At 37.0% G+C, this 23,832-nt stretch overlaps 1 protein-coding gene across 1 annotated transcript in view; it reads left to right on the forward strand.

The window, feature by feature from the left end:
• Positions 1-23,320, forward strand: part of INTS6 (integrator complex subunit 6) — a 44,676-nt gene extending 21,356 nt beyond the window's left edge. The window contains exons 3-16 of the mRNA XM_009707252.1: positions 5,732-5,915; positions 6,931-7,056; positions 7,936-8,090; positions 10,974-11,126; positions 11,266-11,398; positions 11,911-12,005; positions 12,428-12,538; positions 14,169-14,384; positions 14,493-14,619; positions 15,890-16,032; positions 16,688-16,922; positions 17,669-18,040; positions 18,502-18,595; positions 22,683-23,320. Of these exons, the coding sequence (XP_009705554.1) occupies positions 5,732-5,915; positions 6,931-7,056; positions 7,936-8,090; positions 10,974-11,126; positions 11,266-11,398; positions 11,911-12,005; positions 12,428-12,538; positions 14,169-14,384; positions 14,493-14,619; positions 15,890-16,032; positions 16,688-16,922; positions 17,669-18,040; positions 18,502-18,595; positions 22,683-22,776 (2,238 nt within the window). The 3' untranslated portion in view covers positions 22,777-23,320. The remainder of the gene's footprint in view (positions 1-5,731; positions 5,916-6,930; positions 7,057-7,935; positions 8,091-10,973; positions 11,127-11,265; positions 11,399-11,910; positions 12,006-12,427; positions 12,539-14,168; positions 14,385-14,492; positions 14,620-15,889; positions 16,033-16,687; positions 16,923-17,668; positions 18,041-18,501; positions 18,596-22,682) is intronic.
• The last annotated feature ends 512 nt before the right edge of the window (positions 23,321-23,832 follow it).

The following is a 23,832-nucleotide window of genomic DNA, read 5'->3' on the forward strand; positions in this document are numbered from 1 at the left end:
GGTAAATGAGCAAATTTAAAAGCATTGCCTTCTGCAGGAACTGAAAGTGACCACTGCTCTTACTTCCTGCAAGTCAAAATGCAAGTTTCTTTGAGTGCTCTTCCATATGTATTTACAGGGTATGTATTTCATACCCAGCAATGGATGTGATTTTTTTTTTTTTTTCTCTTTTGCCATAGCTGTACAGGTAGGAACATCTTTAACACAATCAAAGAGCAGGGGAACAGAGCATCCAAGGGTGCTTCTGTCTTTCGGAGATGATGTTTTGCTTTTTGTGTCCTGTTGATCAGAATTTTTCTTAGTGTAGCTTGAGCATTCTTTACAGTTACCTCTCAAGTTGGCCATACAGAAGGGAAGCAGAATTAATACAGTGTTACCACCCTGGAGATACAGAAGTCCCTTGCTGCTCTTCTGTTCAATAACAAAGCTTTTCGGTCACTTTCAAATGTCTCTTCTGTTCTTTGTGTTTGACTTTGGAGAGGCTTTTCAGAGTTTGTGTTGGAAGTGATCATATCCCACTGGCTATGACAACAGCGTTTTTACTTCCTGTGTAAAGTTCTTATCATGGACTAAGGCAGTATATTTTTAGTTCTCTTAAAACTTATGAACAAGAGAACTGACAGAACATTGTTTTTGGAAAGCCTGTGTAGCCACCATGGAACCTGGAGGCAAGTTTTCTCAAAGCTTTGTCATTCAGATGAACATTTGCATTCTTACCGATGAAATCAGCTTTATCACTATGGGAACACTGTCGTTTGCCCTGGTGTGAAGCAGTCAAGCTTAAACCCTGTTTCAGAGCTCTTGCTGAATTCTTCAGATGTCCTGTTCCTTTGTGGAATTTAATATGGGTTTTGCAGATAAAATCTTACCCATTCAGCACTACTTTGTCTCTGATGGATGTGGTTCCTCAGAGTGAAGACAGAAATGCAGTCTATGCAATTGTCTTCTCCACCAACACAAGTTAGTAGGATTTTCATTCCTATCCCTTCTGGCACTGACTTCTAATGCACCAGTGCCGATGTACTGAAGAGTGCCAGCATCAGTTCTATGTTCAGCATGGCATGTTGACCAGATTCTTCCCTGGATCCACTTATCGCAGTGATAACCTGAGGAAGGGATGGACTCATACTGTTGGAATACCATCATTAATTATTGGTCTCGTGCTGTGATTCCTCTTGGAGCGGCTTTCACTTCTGGCGTGATGCTGAAATTTGGTCTTAGCCCTTTCCTGATCTTTCCTTTAACAAGTGTTTAGTTGCATGAGGGGATTTCTCTTATTCCTGTTTGTATTACGAAATAAAATGTCGTACTTCTCCAGTTTTGCAGCTACTGAGCTATGTTCCCTTACCTGCCTTCTATATATGCTCTGTTTTAAGAGGGAGCATTAAACTCATGTTTGCAAGACTGAGATTGGGTTATTGACCTATTGACCATGGAATGATTATGCAAACAAAAAGCATGAGCAATGCTGCTTGGCTCCTGTATGTTACCATTCTTCTGATCTTGCAGTTGTAAGAGACTCTTAAGGGAGGAATCAGTGATTTTTGACTCCTCATCCCAGAACTGTTTGGCGTTGTCACGTTGGTCCTTCCCAGCGTTGATCATCTTGCATCCCTGCTGTAATGACTGATACAAGTCGCAAGGTCCTGCTTACTTTCAAGAGTAAACAGGAACTGTAAATGCTCCATATTTTTGATCATAGTTCCTCCAGCTAAAAATCTTGATTTCTAAGCAAATTCTGCAAGAAATATGTGGCAGATCTCATTAGACATATGTTCCTATTCTTCCTCATCCATATTATTAATGTTAACAGCAGTTGCCAGGACCACAGCATTTGGCACTGAGCCCCAGAGCTCTTGAAGTGTGAATTCTGTGTACCTATCAGCTCAGTGTGCGCTTGCTCATGGTTAACACTAGCATCAGAAGGGCCAAGTACATCATGTTGTTGACATGGTGTGTCAGTTGACCTGGTGTCTCCCTGTGATCTTATTTCCTATGGAAGAACAATTTGTGGCTTTCTATCTCTGCTACAACTGGATACAATTGGATGGAAAAAAATAGGAAGACATTATGCTGTTGTTAACTCTTAGTAGAGTCTCTCAGTCTTATCAGGGGCTTATTTTCTCAGCTGGGCTTGAATCTTGTTGCCCATCCTTAGTCCTTCAGTCCTCTGAGGATGAAATGCTGCTTTTGCTTGAAATGTAACATGTGTCTTGTCTTTTTATGGGTATCAGAAAAGCCTACAAGAAAGGTTACTTGCAGGTAATTTTTTTTTAAAAGATTTTTTTAGATACAAAAAGGCAAAGAAGTTGACTGTCTCTATATGGATATTTTTATTGGGTACCTAATCATCTAATAACCTTTTATGAAACTTCTCAAGATGGAGCTGCCTGTAATTACCTGGGTACTAACACTTAAGCAGTGCTAGTGCTGCCCATTGTAATGTATGAGCCCGTATGTGCAGTCGTTGCCAGAAGAGCCTTGCTGTCTTTTACCAACTGCCATGCCACTGCAGAGTTCTCTAACGCTTATCTAGCTTTTATTCAACCTAGGGTCTCTAGGATCTTCTGATATTTTTTTTAGGATTTCAGACTATGCTGCTGCTTATGATTGCATAAATGTATGTTGAAACAAGGACTCAGAATAAACAAAAGACCTGCTCGCCAAAACCAGGGTTCTTTAAGATCTCTTCAGTAAAAGGTTGTCCTCCAACCCCTCTTGGTTCTTGAACATTTTAGTGGATTTAAAGACAGACAAGAGGGGCATAAAGCTATCTTACTGTAGCATTAAGACATTTGGGAATGATAGGATTTGTGTGTGTTCCTACAAACTAGTGTTGAGACAAAACAGCTGTTTTTTAATACTAAGCTGGGAGGACGCTTGTGTGTGATTATATATAAACAACATATTGAAGACCATTGCTGGTAAATAACCTCCCTTTAAATTGTTCAGTCTATCTTTTTCTCAACCATTATGAAGGACAAAGAGGAAGAGATGTGCGTGCCTTCATACTGAAATATGCGTGGGGAAAGAGAAATGAAATGCAAGATGTACATTTCTAGGCTCATCTTATTTTCTGCTAGGTATGCAGTTGCTATGGTAATACAATACCAGGTTAAAAAAGAAAAAGTAACTGGAGGTGAGAAGACCAAGTTATTAATGTCTGTGGAGAGTGAGGCCTGGTTTGAATCTATAACTTCTCCAATAACATGGATGTTATATATAACTGGAATTAAGCTGTGGGAAAGAAAGTGGGAACATTTGACTTGATGCTGACGGCTTTGCGTGTCCTGTTAGAGTTTGAAAACATTTCTGATAGGAATATGTACATAGGGCAATGGCCTGCTTCTGAGTACTGTTTGCTTTTGGGGTTCTCTCAATACAACCAGCTGAGCCAAAGAAAAGTTTTATAGTTTGAGATAAACTAAACTTAGGATAATGTTGGTGCAGGGTCCAATGGGACACTTATATATATACAAAAATATACATATAAAAAAATATATGTATTAAAAAATAAGTATATATGCTGCCTGAAGAAAAACAGTGCTGTTACATAGGTACGTTTTGCAGATGAGATGTACTCTTCAGAGCTAGTAAATCTTCTGTTCAGTCAGATCTAAGCAGGAAAGTTTGGTGAATGGTGTTCTTTAATAATAGCCCCAAGTGAGGATGGTGTGGTGCTTGCTACTGATGCCTCTTACAGTCAAGATTCTAGGCTATCTAGCAAGAATGTGGCTATTCTTTTAATTAAATTTCCTTTGCCAGGTGAGTATTGCTGGCTCTTTGTGTGAAAATGGGAAAGTCGTGCGTGTGAATCAGTAATAAACCTGGTACATAGCTGAGTGCCCTTTGACCAATTTCATGTGAAACATTTGGGGAAAAATAGTGCTCTTCTCATGTGTGCTCTCTACTTGTGTCAGCAAAAACAGAAATTCAAGAGGAAGCATCAGGTGAGCTAAAAAGTCCAAAGTGTTCTGATTCTTGCTCACGTTACAAGAGTGAGTTTGTCATGTTTGTTCCTGGCTTTGAGATTGTATCAATAAATTGATTATTTTTCAAACACGTAGACATATGTTTTTCCCAATATGAGGTGCTTGCAATTACGTAAATAGAAATAGCTGAAGTTTCCAGGTTTAATGCTTTCAAGTTAATCTCTTAAAAATAAGCAAACAAGAAAACTTTTCTCAGCACCTTGTTGCAAACTCCTTAACTACCACTGTGAACTAAAAATGAAGGCAGTTTGTAATGAGTGCTTTTGTGGACTTGCATTAAGTTTTGGGACAGATTAGTGGTTTCCTTTGCTAATGTTGAGTTGAGATTGAGAATTGGGATTGTTTTGAATGCTGCATGAGAAGGAAAGTGAGGAAGTGATGAGTTTGCTTCAGTTTTTGGGCTTAACTGTTGTATTTGGCTAGGTAATGGAACTGTTTGCACCACTTGAGTTGTTGCTTTGGGGATTCTGTCCACCCCTTATGACTGCAGTGCTCCAGGTGAAATGAGAATTTTGCTTGTACTAACGGTGGTGTCATCAGTCAGAGATCTATCAGATTTTTCTGAAACTTGTAATTACTTGTTATAAGTCTATTCTCTCTGTTGAGGGCTTCTGTAGTTGAATGTTTTGATAAGCTTTCTTTTTCCCACTAATCTTTATGTGAGATATCTGGATGCAAAAAGAGAGGCTAGAATCTTCTGAATGCCTTGTGCTGTCCCTTAGAAGCTAATGCGTTGATTTCCTCCCCCCCACCCCGCCTTGTTTCTGTTAACTAGTTATAAAACTGATGCCAGCCCCAGGAGTTTTAGATGTTCTGTCAGTCTCTGGCTGTTGCTGTTAGTGGTTAATGAATAATATCCTGATCATTGTTCTATCATTAGTGCAGCATGTTTGAAGTCTGAAACTTGAACCTCTTTACTGTCTCTTCTGGGAGTTAAAGCAAAAAGAAATGCTCCCATGTATTGTATGTCCCTGGATGGTATCTTCAGTATTTTGAACTAAAACTTTTGTGTAGTTCTTCCCAGACAGAGGCAACACAATGGCACATGGCAAGCTATTCTTCCTTGTATGGGTAGCTGTGGCTATGGTTATCTGTTACCTAAAAGTGAGAACTCATTTTGCATTTGTGTTCGTTTTAATCTTAGTCTCTGCTTTTCACTTAAAGCACAGGCATGAATTTAGTTGTGGGATATACCCAAGTTATGTAAAATCTCTGCCTTCTGACTCTGTAATGTAACTACCACATTAGTTCACTTGTTGAAGCTGAGTTATTTGGAGTAGGTGATCCTGGGAGCTAGATTTTTTTGGACAACTATACCGAAGTTATATTTCTTCTGCAGGAGTCCTAGATTAACATTGCTTTTTATCTTGAAGAATCAGGGAAAAGACTGAGCTGAGAATGCACCTGTTCTGCAGAAGATTGCTTGAACAAAAGAATACTGCAGTGAAGGAATTCTTACTGCTGAAATTCTAAAGAAAATATTCTATTGATTCTGAAGTTTAGATCAGTTATTCACACTTGGTTTGTAACTCTCAACTTCTTGCATCATGCTGCCTTGAAATGTTTGAAGTGTTGATTAAATGATAGGTGTCGTGCTTGTAATGTACAGTACCTGAATTGAATTATAAATATCTATGGAGAAGTTATAAGTGTGTTTATATAGAATGAATTGCCATCACTATGTAACCTGAAATTTTTTTTTTAAAGCAGTATATTCACAGATTTAAATTCCTTTTCAGCTCCATTTACCTCTCAATTCCCCTCTACCTGGAAGTGAGTTGACTAAGGAACCCTTTCGATGGGATCAGAGGCTGTTTGCTTTGGTTCTTCGTTTGCCTGGTATTACGGCACCAGAATCGGAGCAGATGACAGGGGTACCGGTGGATGACTCTGCAATCACACCTATGTGCGAAGTCACAGGAGGTGAGTGCCCTGATTTCCTTTAAGTCAATACTTTTGAAAATTAATTCAATTTAGCTCTATTAATCATGTACATGTGGTGGAATAAGTATTTCTAAGTTCTTATATTACTTTGTAAAAACTCAGAACTCCTATATAATAAAACTAAAGACACTTATTTCATTAAAGCTACAAATAATTTAATGTGTCCTGTCTTGGAAGGTGTAAATCTACTTTCTTTAGCAGTTTTTTAGAAGAGAAAACTTAAGTTTTTCTAACGCACCGTGGTATCACAGTTAGAAATTGTAAGAATTGAGTCTATTCTGCATTACAGTTTTGCCAAATTCCTGGCATTCTGTGATCTAAAGAAGCCAAAAGTGAAGGAAATGTGTTGGGTTGTGGGTTGGTTGGTTTTTATTTTTTCCTCCCCTCAAGAGCATGCAGAATGCAATGCAGAATGCATAATAATTCTGTAAAGCTGATGCTTTTCTCTCCATCATAACTCATATTCTTAACCTCTTAGAAATTATATTCCAGATCAAACTCAGGCATTAATTTTATAATTGGTTTGTAAAAATTTTTGATTACATCACGTGTTAAAAACATAATGATTCTTCTGACACATCGGAGGGAGTGTGATAGAAAGCAAGCAAAGGGATTTAAGAAGCATTCCAAAAAGATTTGATTCCACTGCTTTCTGGCTGTAACAGAGGCTATGCTAACAGTACCTTGGCTGAAATTCGCAGACAGTTAAGTGTTGGTGTCTGTCACAAGGGGGAGCCCATTTTCCATGAATGCAATGCAAGAATTTGAGTTAAAGTGATTAAGAGGCTAAAACCCAAACATTTCCAATGACGTGCATGTAACACTGTCACTGCTTCAGTAGGCTGCCTTGCTACTTAAAGGAGGAGCGGAGTGTTCAGTAGAAGCTTTAAATCAGTGATCCATACATAAATCTATGTGTGTTTCAGGTGAACAGTTTTGAATGAAATAAAGGCAGAAACACTGAACATCCTTAACCTTGACTGTTTCATTCTAGGTCGATCATATTGTGTGTGCTCTCCAAGAATGCTGAATCAGTGTCTTGAGTCATTGGTGCAAAAAGTGCAAAGTGGAGTGGTAATAAATTTTGAAAAAGCTGGACCGGATCCCTCACCAATTGATGGTACTTGAAATTTTTTACACTGTGATATCAAATGGCAGGGATGACTATCAATATAATTTAGTGAACTTAAAGTAATAGATGCCAAAACAAAAGGAAAACAGTTGCAATTTAAAAAACATTACTACAAAAAGGACTTGCAATGTCTGAAATTCTGTTGTACTTTTTCAAATGCTGGCTATAGCTGCTAGACACTGTGTAAAACCTCTGCATTTGGTCATATTACTCAGGTAGACTTGAGTGCAGTTATTCACATTAAGCATAGTTAAATGGGTTCATGAGTTTTAAGTAGTAGTTTTCAACCAGCTAGAAATGTAAATAACTTGATATGGAAATATTGTGGGTCTATATGCTTTTATCCTTTTTTGTTTAATGTAGTAAAGTGGCTGCATTAAGAGTTAAAATAGCAAATACAACTGTGCAGCCTTAACTTCTTGTTCTAAGTGGCTTAACTAGGTCCCTCTTAGGATGTTACTGGGAAGTATTTGTGGGATTTTTTTAATCCTACTTTGTGGTAATAAAAGTTAGTCCAGCAGTGTTAGTTGTGTGTATCAATTTGTTTTAATGCGTGGAGATTTGAAGGTTATCTGGTAATGACAATGGGAGGAGAAAAAAACTGATTATTATGAAGGGGTCCAGATAATCGGCTTTCTCAGCCCTGATCCTGTAAACATTCAGTGCTTACTTGGTTTCTCATAGTTTCTGGGGTTTTGCAGAAATGCTTACTGACAGCTATCTGCTGTTCTTAGAAATAATATTAACTGCAGGAAGAGCTTCCCTGGGGATATAGTTCTTAAACTCTTCACACAAGTTGTTTAATACTCTTTTTGAGTTTTAACTCTATTTTGACTCATAAAGCCTGTTGGTTTTTTTTTTCTGTAGATGGGCAGGTGGATATTTCTAGACCCTTTGGACCCCAACCTTGGCACAGCTGTCACAAACTTATTTATGTCAGACCAAACCCTAAAACTGGGGTTCCTATAGGTCATTGGCCTGTTCCTGAATCCTTTTGGCCAGATCAAAATTCTCCAACGCTGGTACGTACTGAAGTGAGATAAAGCACAGGGTTTGTCTGTGGGGGAATATTCCAGGATTTCCTATTCACTGATTTTTAAATCTTGAGATAGGTACTTCATTGTAGCTACTGTGAAAGCAGTGTGACCCATGAAGGAATGATACGTGTAAACCCGTGTTGCAGTTGTCTTGACTGAATTACTGATGAGCAAATAATACTATGGGGTTTGCTTTTTAGTAACTTTGAAGCATTAAGAAACAACCTTAACAGATTTATCTATCGAGCTCGTGCATGCACGTAATGTTTCTGTTTGAACTTGGTTAAAATATCAAATTAGAAATAAGGTGGCACTTTGATAACAGACTATCAAATTCTATTGCCTCGCGGATGGTATTAATAGAAGATAGTATGATCTTCCCAATTTTGAATCCTTGTGGTAGTTCTGTCTTCATTCTAACTGGTGAATGTAATTTCATCTGCTGTTGTTCAGTGTAGCCATACCTTCAATTTATCCCAAGTAGCGAAACTCACCTTGTTTTTTTAAATACTGCCTAGAGAATTAATTTTATTTGTTCTTTTTTGTAAAAGAATGTATGCCACTGCCTTTTGTTTGGTCTGAGAACTAATCATTAGTATAGTATAATGTATTTTTGTATTTCTGCTCATCTTTGAAAATCATTAAAGTAGAAATAATGCAGTTGTATAATTGCTTCCTGCATTTCATGATGATTTTTATTGAATTTTTGTGGGTTTTTTGAGCTGAAACTAATGTGCTGACTGGCAAACTCATTGAACTTTTCATAAATTTTATCTCCTTTGTTTGAAAATATATAAAGTCCTTTGAAATACAGGTTGTTGAGGAGTGATAAAAGTATGAAATTTTAGTCATATTTACAGGTTTGATATTGCTGGCATCTGCAGCCACATTCATTGAAGGACGGGGATACCCTTCTGAACTACAAAGCAAGCTAGTATATATGAATAAAAGTAAATCTTCTATAGTCTTTTAAAAAACAAAATGTCATGGTGTACTGGATATTAAAAAGCTGCTATGTAGCAAAACTGTCCTATGTACTCCGTGTAATCACTATCAATGGCATATCTGTCTCCCCTCGCTGTGTAGAGTCAGTATGGTTTGTCTGCTACTGCGGATCTTGATTGAGATTGCTAAAATAGATCTTGCCAAGTAAAGAGCTGTTGAACTAAATCTGCTAAAAACATGACGTTGACTTACCCAAATGGCAAGATAGTAAAAAATTATTCTCTCAGTTGTAGCATGTATAGCTCACATAACTGCAAAAGCACTGTATTATTGCCTGTGCAGCTAAAGTCCTGTTGACATCAATTGGAATTCCACATTGGACCTTCCTTATGTGATGTTGGGGAACTAAGTTTCCCGATAGTGTTTGAAGGCTTGTATTTCCTTACTCTTCTGAAAATACAGTGTTAAAACATAGCATATGTTCTAACTCTTGTCTACTTAAGAGTCCATAGTTAGATATTTTTCTTTTCCTCCCTGTTAACTGATCCACAGTGGAGTTGTCTCAAATAGTCCTACTCCAATGACTGTTCGTGTAGTGTAGGTAATGATACTATCAAGGCTTTCTTAAATGTATATGAAAGTCTGCTAATAATTATGTTGACGGATCAACATGTAAATGGCTGCTCCCACTGCTCTGAGGTATAAATAATTCTGCTGTCTAGCCCAGGGTTATTGGACTTGTCAAGTCTTAGCATTCAACTTCTTTTGCAGCCTTTTTATTCCTAGTATAACTGCTTCGTGGCTTGGTCAAAAACTCCACCACAACTATTTATTGGAGGCATCTTCCTTGAAGAGAATTGCAGTTCCTTCAGTTGGTTGGGCCTCCTGTTTTGTGTGCACTTGGACAGTACACCTTCCTTAAGAGTGGAGACACTCAAGGCGTGAGCAGCTCTGTGGGCAGATACCGTTTGGGTGGCTCATCCTAAAAGAAAGAGGCTAGAGCTTATAGATACAGAAAAATTACTTTTGAGGTGGAAGGTCTAAGAAACCCTGTATTTCCCTAGTAAATTGTACATATTTATTACCCTCTTGTAAAGAGAGTAAATGGAAGGAAGCTTCCCAATTGAGCTCTTCCCAGGTTCTAGGGGCCTTGGAGGCTCAGGGTGCGTATAAGAGCTTGTGTTCCTTCTCCTGAAGACCTTTCAGTGGAAGGCATACAGCTCCAATTTTCATCACAAACAAAAAAATCAGCTTTCCCTTTCAGCAAAAGAAATTTCAAATATGTTGTTAACTTATACTTGAAACTTGAGGTACAAAGGCCTTTTCCATGTGATTAATAAAAAAATTAAAATCCAAACACTTAAATTGCTTGAATTGAAATAATTTTTCACAGACCTAGTTAAAATGTGAGTTCTTCTAAAGCTTGCTTTTACTGAATTCATGCTGCTCTTGGTCATTATAATTCAGTTTGAATTTTGTAACTTTTAAATTTGCGAGGAAGGAAAAGTACTGGAGGAAGTCAGCAAATACAGAAGTACAGCACCTGCTTCTGTGAGGAATAAAAATGGACATACCCCAGAGTAGCATTGAAGATTTATTTTTTTTTTTTTGTCCTCGCTGGGATTTTCTTCCATTTGCAAAGTTTTTGTGTATATGCAAGAAATTTTACTTGCATACTGTTCTAGTCTTACTGGGTAAAATAGCTGGCATTTATTTAGAAGATAAAATTACTTCAGATTTTAAGACAGTGCTAGTATCTTAAATTAATTGCTTAGGACTCATTAACAATAGATATGAATCCTGTGTTGAATAGGCTTCTTAAATATGTCTGTTTTCAAAGGACCTGTATTGCTTTAGCTGTCGTAGCACAATTGCATTTTAATCATTGTGCAGACTTACTAACAGTGGAATGCTTATGTTTAGCCACCTCGCACATCTCATCCTGTGGTGAAATTTTCCTGTACTGACTCTGAACCGATGGTCATTGACAAACTGCCTTTTGATAAATATGAGTTAGAACCTTCACCACTGACCCAGTTTATCCTGGAAAGAAAATCCCCGCAGACCTGCTGGCAGGCAAGTAAAGTGCATCCTGAATTGAAGTTATTTATAGAATGCTGTTTTCCATATACTTTGATTACAGAATAAAACAGGATGTAAAATTTCAGCACACAATATTTTGGATTTACATACAATATGCTGTGTTTTATTGCAGGTATATGTAAGCAATAGTGCAAAATACAGTGAACTTGGTCATCCTTTTGGTTACTTGAAAGCTAGTACAGCGCTGAACTGTGTGAATTTATTTGTGATGCCTTACAATTATCCAGTCCTTCTTCCACTACTAGGTAAATACCACTTCATAAAAATTTTCTTAGGTGGTAGGCAATTGAAAAGTTGATCTCGTCTAAATAGATTACTGCAATTAATGCTAGTATTAATCACACACCTGTAGAAAGGTAGAATGTCGAGGTGGCATTGTCATCAGTATCTTGTTTCACTTATTACCAGTTGGCTGACGTTCATGACTCAGAGTCAATGTCTAAGATGATGTATTTAATCATCATGCTTTCAGATATGTTTTGGTCTCACTTCTTTCATTATTTTAGGAGCTATTTTTCCCAATCTGTTGTCTCAATTACCAATTCAATTTGATAAATAATTTGTTAGGTTCCATCTTTTGGCTGCAGTGTTAATCTTGTCTGGGTGTATATTTAGTTATATATATGTTAAAATACATGTATTAATTTAAGCACTGAGGAATTGGCATTTCTTTGAGAGTTTCTTCTATTAGAAAAAAAGATGCAATGCTGTCTAGATTTGCCTTTCATTTTGTCTCTCTTCTTTTTATAACCATCAGATGATCTGTTTAAAGTACACAAGGCAAAGCCTACATTGAAATGGCGGCAGGCATTTGAAAGCTATCTGAAGACAATGCCTCCTTATTATCTTGGGGTAAGATGACTTACTGTGTTAAAAGTTTCTGTTTTATTATGTTACTATAGTTATCTTTCCACTGTGGATGTATTCCCTATTTCAAGTAGAATATTTATTAATTTAAGAGTGAATAGTTAAATTTCATGCATAATGATACTGTTTTCACTGGAGTCCCATGGAAGGCTTGAGTCCTGAATATTATGAAAATTTCATCAGCTGTGACTTGTATATAAATGATATCTCTGTTAATAATTGATTCTGTATGAATGGAACAGTACTTTAAAACAACAAAAAAAAAATGTTGCCCTGAAAGTCTTTGTTTTTCTTCTGTCCTAACTTTGAGGACCTCAGGTTCTGTTTGAAATGGATATAGTTAGTTGAAGTATGTATACAATGCTTACAAAGTTAAATATGACTATAAAATATATTCCATGTTTCAGCCTTTGAAGAAAGCTGTGAGAATGATGGGAGCACCAAACCTTATAGCTGACAATGTGGAATATGGACTTAGTTACAGTGTCATTTCATATCTCAAAAAGTTGAGTCAGCAGGTAATGTTGAAGCAAAAGAGCAGTAAAAACTTACTCTAATATCAGGATAATCTTAAAATATTCAAGTTCAAGGGCTTTGAAGGAAAAAAAGAGCAGAGAGATCAAGTTAATACCTTCCCATAAGCAATTAGCAAAAAAGCATTTTGGTTTTATGAATTGAAGGAAAACTTAACATTTAAATATAGACTTTATAGACTGGATTATAAAGATAGATATGGAGGTACGAATTGAGATGATTTTTTTTATTCAAGGAGCATTTTTAGTTGTACAGACAGTAACATACTTTTGTCCAAAAGAAAACATGTTGTCTTACCTTAGATATTAAATATGTTCTGGCGTTTTTTCAGAAAAGAGATTTGTACTTTGTGCATCTGAATCAGAAAGTGTCCTTTCTTTGGCGTACGAAGTGAAATAGAAAAGTGTTCAGTAAATATAAAGTAAACTGACATAATTCAGAATCTCAAATAAGGATACAGATGTAGAAGTGGCAAGTGACCTTTTGAAATTGACTGTGTTCAGAATAGTGCCCATATCTTTGAGTAGTCTCCTGCACCAGCTAAAGCATTTCTGCCCTGCTACCTCCACTTTTATTTTGTTGAATTGTGCACGTTAAGCTTTCTTGTTCAAGATAATAAAATAATGCAGTAGGCTTGAAAATTCAAGAAACAGTAGTGCAAGTACTTGTAACTTAGCTAGTGAGTTCTTATGGACCAGCTGTTTTCCTAAAACATTAATATAAATGATTATTTGAGGAAGCAAACCTCTTGAAGTTTACAGTATACCCTATTAAATCATAGTCGTATTGCTCGAACTTGCTGTGAACTGGTCTCTCTACACATCTTAGACTCCTAAAATGTAATGACGTGCACCGCAAATTGTACTTAAAGCTTTTCTGACTTCTGAAAGGCACTGCCGGTAGAGACTCAGTATTCTTAACAAGTACAGATTCCAATTTTGAGTAGTCTATAAATTTATGTGAAACTGCAAAAACAACATTGGCAGGTGTATTACTGATTTACTTTTGGCTCTTTGTTCAACTGTATTCTGCCAAAAAGCTGGCATTTATGAACATGTTTAATTTTGGTACAAATCTAACATAATATTGGGGGTTAGGTCTGTCTAGTCAAATAGAATTGGATATTATCATGTATTTTGTATTTATTAATGTTATGATTATTTGTATTGAGCTTTTAAAGAGTTGAGACCATTGCGTGACTGATCGCAACTAGAGTTGTGGGAGAATCGGTCATTTGAGAGTTACAGTGTTTAGCTGTTGTAGAAAACAGCCTGTGTTGAGTACAGATAGATTTGCAGAGAGTTACTAGTCCAAATTATGGCATTTTATGAAAATAAAAGCATTGCATGCATATTGGTGCTTAGATACCATAATGGGCAGCAGAGGAGAACTATGCAGAAGACCTAGGCACAAACTGTTCACTATATTTAAAATTGTAGTAAGCGTTAAGTCGTTATGTATTAAGTACTCCTTAAGCACTCTTCCTGGTTATGGTCGTCATAGTGTATTAGCACATTGTTGAATCTTGTAGGTGGGAATTTAAAATGAATAAGTCTGACTAATCCTTTTAAGAGCATATTGTCAATTTTATTTATTTATTTATTTCAAATTAAGGCCAAAATAGAGTCCGATAGAGTCATTGGCTCTGTAGGCAAAAAGGTAGCGCAAGAGACTGGAATTAAGGTCAGAAGCAGATCACACAACCTGTCTATGGCACATAGGAACGATTTTCAACATCTGCTACAGGGGATTACTGGGGAAATTCCTCATAGACCTCTAGACCTCAATATGAAGGAGTATGCTGGGTTCCAAATAGCTTTGCTGAATAAGGTAAGCACCACTGTGTGTAATGTTGTTATTTTCAATATACTTCCATTGAAATGCTAGATATTGTTTCATACATGGTATTAATTGGAACTTTATTTACTGGAACCATAGGATTTGAAACCTCAGACTTTTAGAAATGCTTATGACATACCCAGAAGAAATCTTTTGGATCAGTTAACACGAATGAGATCTAATTTACTGAAGAGTACTCAGAAGTTCCTCAAAGGACAAGATGAAGGTTAGATAACAGTTTATTTTTTGTCTACCTGTGATACGATTGGTACTGAAAAAATTAAGACTGTAACAAATAGCGTAGTTCTTTAAAACTTAGTGGATGTCTAATACTGCCATTAAACTGCATGGGTTTTTAGATTTATTTTTTTTCCTTAAATAACTTATTGGAAGAAAAAATGGTGAAGATAGAGAAGGTTGCAGATTCACTACTCTGTCCTTTAGTCTGTATGAGGAGACTTGGGCTTTTACTTAAGTTTGATTGTTTACTGTTTTTTCCCAACTTTCTTGATGTATCTGAGAAAAAAAATCACAGGACAGTTCTGAACATTATGATCTCTCTCCATGGAAGTGGACTGTGAGCAGTGGAAGAGTAAACTTGCTCACTGGGTGCTGCCAGTGTAATTCTTTTGTCCTTTAGACCGACAGCGAATAGTTCAGTAGCCTGCTGATTTATTCCTTTACCTTTCTACTGGGTCTTCTGGCACTGCTTTATGGCACCTAACAGAAGATAATGAAATAAGTGGAGTAAATGAGAAGGGCATTGCAGGTGAAAGTGTATGAAAGTGTCCTGCCACTACTTAGGTCAGATTAACATCTGTGATCGAGTGATAATGTAATGCGAAATGCAGAGAAATTGTTCTTTGGGGAGGGGGTTAAACCACATAAAAACTAATGTTAGGTTTTTTCTGCTATTTCTGCTAGCATATGTTTTGCTTGATAAAGGCTTGGCAACTTTAACTAAATCCATAGCAAGTTCAGAATTGGGTCCTGTGGATTTTTAGAATTTGATTCCCGGGGATCAAAAATCACCATTGCTTTGGGAAAATGCTAGTCTCCTCAATTAAATTTTGGGTGGCTAAAATTGGGTAGAGTTGTGTCAAAGCTGTATGCAGCATGGCATTACTACTTTGCATTAATGTATCTTTTGTTTGTAGTAATATTTTAGTTATAATTTGTTCCCAGTCTCAGTTTTTTCACCCATCTACCCTGTTGCGGGACACATTGGAAAACTAACATCCATGCATGACAACTATTGCTTATTTCTCTGTCATAATGATAAGTAAACAAGAAACATACTGATTCATTTAAGCAAGTTTCCTGCACTCAAAACATGATGTAAATACCAATTAGGCAAGAATAATGGTGAGTTTTGCACAGTTATTTTGTTAATGCATTTGATAAAAGACTGAAAACTGGAGATGTGAAGTGGATATGGATTAAATTCTCATAAGGTGAGCAGTATCATATATTAATAAGCCCTTCTGTTATGATAGATCAAGTTCACAGCGTACCTATAGCACAGATGGGAAACTACCAGGAGTATCTAAAACAAGTACCTTCTCCACTTCGAGAGCTTGATCCTGATCAACCACGAAGGCTTCATACATTTGGCAATCCATTCAAATTGGACAAAAAGGTGACTTTTCCGTAAAGCTTTTTTAAAAATGTGCTGTTGTGAGTGTGTGTGCTGCTGATTAGGCCATTCAAAGAGCAGTGTATTGGAGAAATACTTTCAAGTATTTGGAAAAGTAGTGCTTAGAAGAAAAGTGCCTCAGATGTTTTTCCATCAATAGTATCCTGTGGAGGGCAGCCTTTATTGGAAAACCAGTATTATGCCTCTGAATTGTATTATAGATGAAATATGTTTGTCACTGTAGTATAGTTATTACCTAATCATGTTTCCTTTACCAAATTTCCCCCATAAAAAGCTTCCCATAACTCTGAGAGCATGGACTCTCCCTTTTACCCAAATCTGTCTTGGACTTGACCAAATTGCCGATATCACTTGGAGAGCTGTTTTAAATGTTTGAGTCATTTTGCAATTACTGAAAAGGAAGTTTGACAGTCCACTCAGTTGTCATACTTGGCAAACTGTTGGATAAGGGCCTTAAGCACATTGATTTAATCTAGGAAGGATTTAGTTGATATTTGAGAATTCAGTACATAATGGCATGTTGTACATAGTTGCCTTATGTGGTAAACATCATCATAACACCAAGGTAGTCATTGTATTTTATACTATGTGGTTTTGGTGTAAAGTTTAAGAATTCTCCCCATTAAATTAATTACAGGGAATGATGATAGATGAAGCAGATGAATTTGTATCAGGGCCTCAAAATAAACATAAAAGACCTGGAGAACCAAATATGCAAGGGATTCCAAAAAGACGACGTTGTATGTCCCCCCTGCTCCGAGGTCGACCGCAAACTCCTCCGGTTGTGAATAACCACATTGGAGGAAAAGGGCCACCAACACCAATCACACAAGCACAGCCTGATCTTGTTAAACCTATTCCTATTCACAAAAGTAAGTGAATCTTCATCATCTTTAAAGAGTTTACTTTTTAATTTATGCAAAAAACTTGTTCATGTAGAAATACCATTGGCTGATTTCCCAAATATGGCAATTTTATCCCTCATTTTTGAAAATGAAGTATGTAAGTGTGCACCTGGGGTTAATTACAGAAGGAGTTAATATAGTCCTTCAGACAGAAGTCTCTTTCATATGAACTTCCCAGTATAAACAATGTGTTTCCTGTATTAAATGAGGAGACAATGTAAACAGTCAGAAGGGTGTTCTTCCTTTGCCTGGGAATTCAGATGCTCTAAAAGTATTGCAACATGAAGTTAATTTGAATTTTGCTGTAGTGCAGTGAATTCACTTCCCTTAGCATGTAGCTGAGGTGCTGTGTACAGTCTGGCTCACTGTTCAGCACTAAAGTGAACTTTGTCAGTTCAGTGTAACGGAGAAAGACAAACATGTCATAAAAGCACGTTTTACAGGTGCTTTTTCTTTTGTTGGTAGTCCATATAGCAATTTCCCTTTTCATCTAAAGAATATACCTGTGATTTTTTTTAAGCCATTAATTGCCAGGAGATACAGTCATGTGCTTGATGTTACAACCCACAAACAAGTTTTCTTATGCTTGGCACATGCAGTAGACTGTACAAGCTGGAGCATGGCTTTACAAGAGTTTGATACTGAACTGACTCTTGACTTGGGTCAGATGATAAAGAATGTGAAACTGACAAGTGTAATCTTTGTTTTTTCAGCATCAGAAACAAATAATGAGGTTACAATGGATGATGTGGTTGAGAATCATGTTACAGACCCACTTTCATCAGATGTTTTCCCAAATACTGTGGATTCAGAGTTTTCAATGTCCTCTTCTCCGTTCAATTCTTTGGATCGATCGGCAGCTCATACAGAGGATGTAGGCCATGAACATTTGGGGAATAACTTGAATGTTGATGGGTTTTTGGAGAATCATGAGGAATCGGGTAGTAAAGAGCAAAGTACTGAAGAGAACTTGCCAATGTCTTCACCCAGCAAAGGGAAAAAAACAGTGCATTGCAGAAGTTCCAGAGAGATTAATATAGAGCTAAGAGCACAAATTATGAAAGAGATCCGAAAACCAGGAAGGAGTAAGTATACCCAATCTCTCTTTCAGATGATTGGCATGAGAGCTAGCCAAAGAATTCATATTAGATCACTATTTTAGAAACATACTGAACCATGACACTGAAGCAAAATAAATTTAAAGCTGAAAAGATTTGTTTTAAAACCTCTGCTAAAAACTTCCTGGATGAGTGATTAAAACATTGCTATACCTATTGGTGTTCATGAAATGATTGTTTTTTATATGATCATTATTACAATTAACTTATTAGGTGTTTCAGTAATATCCTAAACTGCAGTATCCTGTGTTTTTTAATGTTAGTGTTCATTAAACAGTATGTCATTACTACATGCCTGGTTGATAGGAGATATATCCTAAAAACTTACAAAAACTGAACGAAATCTATTGCATTTCACTTGGATCTATTACAACAGATATCTGTAAAGGTGTTTCTTAAGTAACTGTGATTTTGCTCTTCACTTTAAGAATATGAAAGAATCTTCTCTTTACTGAAGCACGTACAAGGAAGCTTACAGACCCGACTGATATTTTTACAAAATGTTATTAAAGAAGCATCGAGGTAGGTAACTGAATGGTATTAATCTTATAAAAATGCACCATGTGCTGCCATACAGAACTGCTTGACAACCATGCAGTTCTTTGTTTGAAACTTGCCACACAGTGCTTTGCACTGCAAGTATATAATTCCCTAGAAAAAAAACAGAGACACATAAACTTCCTGATGTATGTTGTTTGCACAAGCTTACCTTTTTGCCTCAGATTTTGTCTTAATGTTGGCAGGTGTAACTGCCAAATCACCATAAATGTAGATGGACAATCGTATAGAAAGAGAAGGTAACTTTAGAACATCATTCAGGTTCCAAAGTTCAGGTATGAGTGTACTGCTAATTTGAAAACCTGATGGAACTGCATATTACTGTGAATTAAGCTTTCAGAAATGGTTTAAATTCGTTATTCTGTATAAACCCCAAATCTTGTTCTAAAAATAGTTTTGAGATCCAGGTATGCTCCATAAAGAGGTCTCTGCTCTTCAGATTTATTTCCTTCAGAGATAGTTGTACCCCATGTTGATCCGAGTAGAAACTGTTCCTTACAGCATCCTTAGACCAACCATACTTGCTTAGCCTTCTACATGTTTACTGAGAGGAAAGAAAGGAGAAACATGTAATTATGATTGGAACCAATAGTGTTTGACTTGAAGTGAACTAATAATTCCAGCATCTTGCTTGGATCATAAGTATAACTGTAACTTTGAGGCTTATTTCAGAAGCCTCAAAGAATAGTTCATTTTTTTCTCTAATCTGTTTTTGTAGTAGTCAGCTTTTTTCCTGTGGCATTATTAAACAAATTTTATGACTAAATAAAAATCAAAGTAATTTTGGGATAAAACCATGCTGAGAGTTTAAGGTACACCGTGAATGTTGGACATTCATACAGCTCCTCTAGCCTTCTGCCAGCACAGTGGGGCATGCAGATTTATATAGATCATGCTCATCCTAAAGCAAGAATTACTTTTATCATGCTTTTGCTTGATCTGTCTTTATTGTTATATCACCTCTCAGTGTTGTTCTGTAGCCTGTAGATTATAAGTGCTTCCTCGCTGTTTCAGCACACCAAAACAATACTGTGGGGTTGAAATATTTTTGCCTCTAAAATTAGACTCTTTAGTTCATCTGTAATTCTCATTTCTGTTGCACAACCTCTCTATTCCAGTTATCTTGAGATGACTGTTTCCTTACAAAACCTGGCAGCGGCTCAGTGCTGCTGTTGGATGCATCGGAATTAGATCCTGTCTCTCACCATAGCCAACAGTTTTCTGTATCTACTGATGGAAAAAGTTGGCAATTCTGTTTCTCTTGACTGTTGTTAAACTTTAATTTTTATTGGTTTGAGTGTAGGATCAGCTTAATCTCTCTCCTTCCTCTTCTCTCCTAGGTTAGATTTTTATAGTGTGGTCATTTTATCCACCTGGATAACACTGCCTACAATCCCACTGCAGTTTTCTGCTTCTTTCCTTATCCAGGCAAGCTGTCGTATTTAATCGAGGTTCCCCACTCCCTGCATCCCTCTAGGCTCTCCAGAGTTGTCAAGATAGTCTTGTTTTGTTAACTGATAGCTGACCTTTGCAATGTCATGGAATGCAATTCACATTTGGGATGCCTGCTTTCTTTCTCTGCTCCAAGAAGCTCTGACTCTGAACACAGACGTAAGAAAGCTCTTCAGCGTTTCAGCAAGAAAGTGTGTGTTTAAAAACAGTCCCCATTCAATTCTGGAGGTTAATCCATTAGAGAGGTGTGAGGGAAGAGGAGGATTTCTGAAACAATCCACAGTTTTCAGCTTTCTTTGGAAACAGACTGCCCCACAGTTCCTCTTCTGATAGCATAAAAGCTATCACTTTTGAGAGGCAGAAATCAAGATGGGATAGATAATGGATTTTATTTTTCTTCCAGTGGATTGTGAAACTATTAAGGATGAGGAGATACCACATCTCACTTTCAAATTCTTGACTATTTCTGTTCTGACAAAGACTTTTCTTATGCTTAGTAATACACATTTGGCTCAGCCTGGGCGGGTGGTGTTAGTGCTTACAAGGAGTCCTTATTGAACACAAAAGGCATGACTTCCCAAAAGGTGTCTATAACTTTGGATGCACAAAATGAAGAGTTATTTAGGAAAGGACTAAAAGAAATTAGCTGATGTAGTGGAGAGGTCTTCAGTATTTCTGGAGTTGGCATAGAAATTCATTTATGGTCCTAGCACTAAGAATAAGTGGGGTTTTTTTTATTCTTTGCTAAATAGCATAGAGCAAATGCTGGCAAAACCAGGATCAAAATTCTCAAATTAACCAACTTCTCAGTATGAGAAATTCAGTTCCCTTTATTCTCCAAACTAAGAGCTTTAACCTACTGATACACATAGGAAAGCCCAAAGTGTGTACCTAAACAAAATGCTGAACAATACCCACTTGTGATAAAAGTGCTGGCAAGAGTTAATACAACCAATTTCAAAATAATAATGAAGCTTTACGCTCAGTAGCTAGAACTACTCAAGGAAGCTTTATTATTAAGGGTTCTAATTTTCCTAGCAGAGTGAAGAGCTGAATTACAGTCCATGCTTAATTCTGTTAATTACAATATTAGTTAATGTGGTAAGTTGTTTCTGTTGCCTTGAAAAAAAATCGCTTGCTGTAGGCTTCGTCATTTGGAAAAGAACTTTCAGTGGGGTGTACTGAGGGGCTGGACATGGTGCACTGTAAACCTGAATTCTTATGCCAACAGTAATGTGAGAATAGTTAGCAATGTGGTGTTTTCCCCCACTTCCCACCAGGTTTTAAGTTTCTAGGAAATGTCTGCTGTTAACTTGTACAGCTGCTTCAGAGGGGCTTGAAGGTATTCTGGAAGGTAATGTTGCCTAGTCACTTAAGCAGAATATAAGCATGTTAAATTTTCACTAGGATATATTATAGTAAAGACTTTGCTATTAGCTTAAATAATTTGACTTTTACTACAGGGAATGAGAAGGAATAATTATCTCTTTCCTAGATTAATGTTTTTTCAACAAGAAGGGAGCAGTTTTGAAAGCAATGAGGAAGAATGGAGGGGAAGCAGTACCTGGAGTGTGGGGTTTCTGTGGGGTTACTAAGGAGAACTGTGATGAGAAGGATGGGTAAGGGCCCAGAGCATGGGTATTCAATGAGATAGTAAGTGGTTGGAACTGGGGGCTTGTTTCCCCATAGTCAGGCTGGGATTACAGGGAGGTCTGTGGCCCAGGAATTAGGGCAGATGCCATGTTTGTGTGAGCCAAGAACATGGGCTGGGAGGCCTGGCCAGGACTAGAGGCTTTTGCTGGGGTTTAGTATGGTCATAGGACTGAACTCTATGTATAGTTCTGAATAGTACTGAATTGAGAAAGTGTGTCATCTTTTCCTTGCTACTTATCTTTGAGTATGCGTATGGTTACCAAAGTATTGGTTAGAAGTGGCTTCTCAGATGCAAGGGGGAGGGCTAGCTGGAAACAGCAAGGAGCTGTCTGTTCTGGGGCAGGGTGACAAAATGGTCTGCTGTTCAAATTTATATAATCAATATGGAATAGAACTGCAGAGACTCCAGGTATGGATTATGTCTGTATTTTCTTTAATTTCTTTCTCAAACTTTTAATTTGTATTTTCTTGTCAGGAAATCTGCTCTGCACTGTGTAATGGCTATTCCTTCACCAGTACTAACTTTGCTTAACTTTTGTGAATGCACTGTGAAGGCATGCAAATAATCCCTAAAAGCTGTTGCCAGCTTTAGGATTATAGTTCTTTTGGCATATATTTTATTTCTGTACTTCAGAACTTTACTTCTGGAAACAGTAAACGCTTAACTCTCTTTTTCTTGGCTTTCTGAGGGCTGAGTGATGTTCAGCAACGTGCTAGAATAGCCTGTAGTAAGCATAGTTTTGTATTCTCTCATTAAATGGAAAAGCAAGTTAGTAGTTTACCAGAACTTTAGGAGACTGCATATATACGTATGAGGTATATATAACCTCATCGTGCACTGGACCTAAAATAATAACTGAAGTTTCCAGGGTTCAGTAAAAGTTTTGTGAACAATGTTTCACGTATTATTGTGTGCATCCATTATTATGCTTTCTTTTAAATACAGGTTTAAAAAACGAATGCTGATAGAACAGCTTGAGAGTTTTCTGGAAGAAATCCATCGCAGATCCAATCAAGTCAACCATATCAACAGCAGCTAAGAAACACTGCGCACAAGAGAAAGCTACAGCAGGGCACTGCTGTCCTTACTTGCATTCATTTTTGACATGCACTCTTATCTCAAGTTCCTGTACCTGAAAGGATGAGAAGCTGCTCTATAGAATGATGAGAAAAGTATCCATCATCTTTTTTTTTCCCTTCACTTCTGTTATTTTTGTAATGTGAAAAAATATTACAAAAACATTTTTATTTAACTAAATGGAGAACTTCTTGCTTGTCATGGACTTAAGTGTCACTTTCCCTCAGGTTCTATTTTTCTTAATCCAACATTCAAAACTATCACCTCTTAAGGTTGAACTTTGCCAAAAAGTTGCTTTGTAGTTTTCAAAAAAAAAAAGCACATACATTAAACAAGGTAATGTTTTGTATATACAGTTATTTTGGATATATTATTGTAAGTTGTATAAATGTATTTTGAAAAATATTTAAGAAAAGCACTTTTGTTATTCCATCAATAAAAGCTCTATTTTAATCTTTGTGTAGGATTGAGTACAGTTTTTATTGGAATGGTTCATTTTGCCTTCCCTTTCCATAACTTACATATTCTAGTGTCAGCATTAAAGAATGAAGAGCAGTTTTGTATCACTGGATATTCTGTTCTTAAGGGGAGAATGAGTGAAAGGAAGATACTGGTGAATCGCAGCTACGGTAGGATGATGCCTTGTGTACTTTGCGCTTTGCTGTTTGGTGACTAGCGTAACAAACTGATGTCCTGTATGCATGCCCACAGCAATGACAAAACCCCACAGGTTTATGAGCATGCAGCATAGTAAGGCAGGGGTCAGTAGCCTTTGAGGAATGCTGTACAGAATTTTTCTATTTCAGAAGTTTTTACATGTTTACGAATGCAGGAACAGCCAGAAGGTGCTGCTGCTTGGACACAATGTCACTGAATGCTTTGTTGGCCAGATCTTTCGTCTGTGCTTGAAGCTCCTAACTTCTGGAAAGTTTTGTTTGTTTGATTCAGTGGGAGCAGCTACTCTCTGATGCTTTTCCTAGGAGTCAGTGGTTCGCAGTCTTCACCCAGAATCTTTATG

The sequence above is a fragment of the Cariama cristata genome, unplaced genomic scaffold, assembly GCF_000690535.1.
Source record: "Cariama cristata isolate BGI_N322 unplaced genomic scaffold, ASM69053v1 scaffold33249, whole genome shotgun sequence".
NCBI classification, from domain to species: domain Eukaryota; kingdom Metazoa; phylum Chordata; class Aves; order Cariamiformes; family Cariamidae; genus Cariama; species Cariama cristata.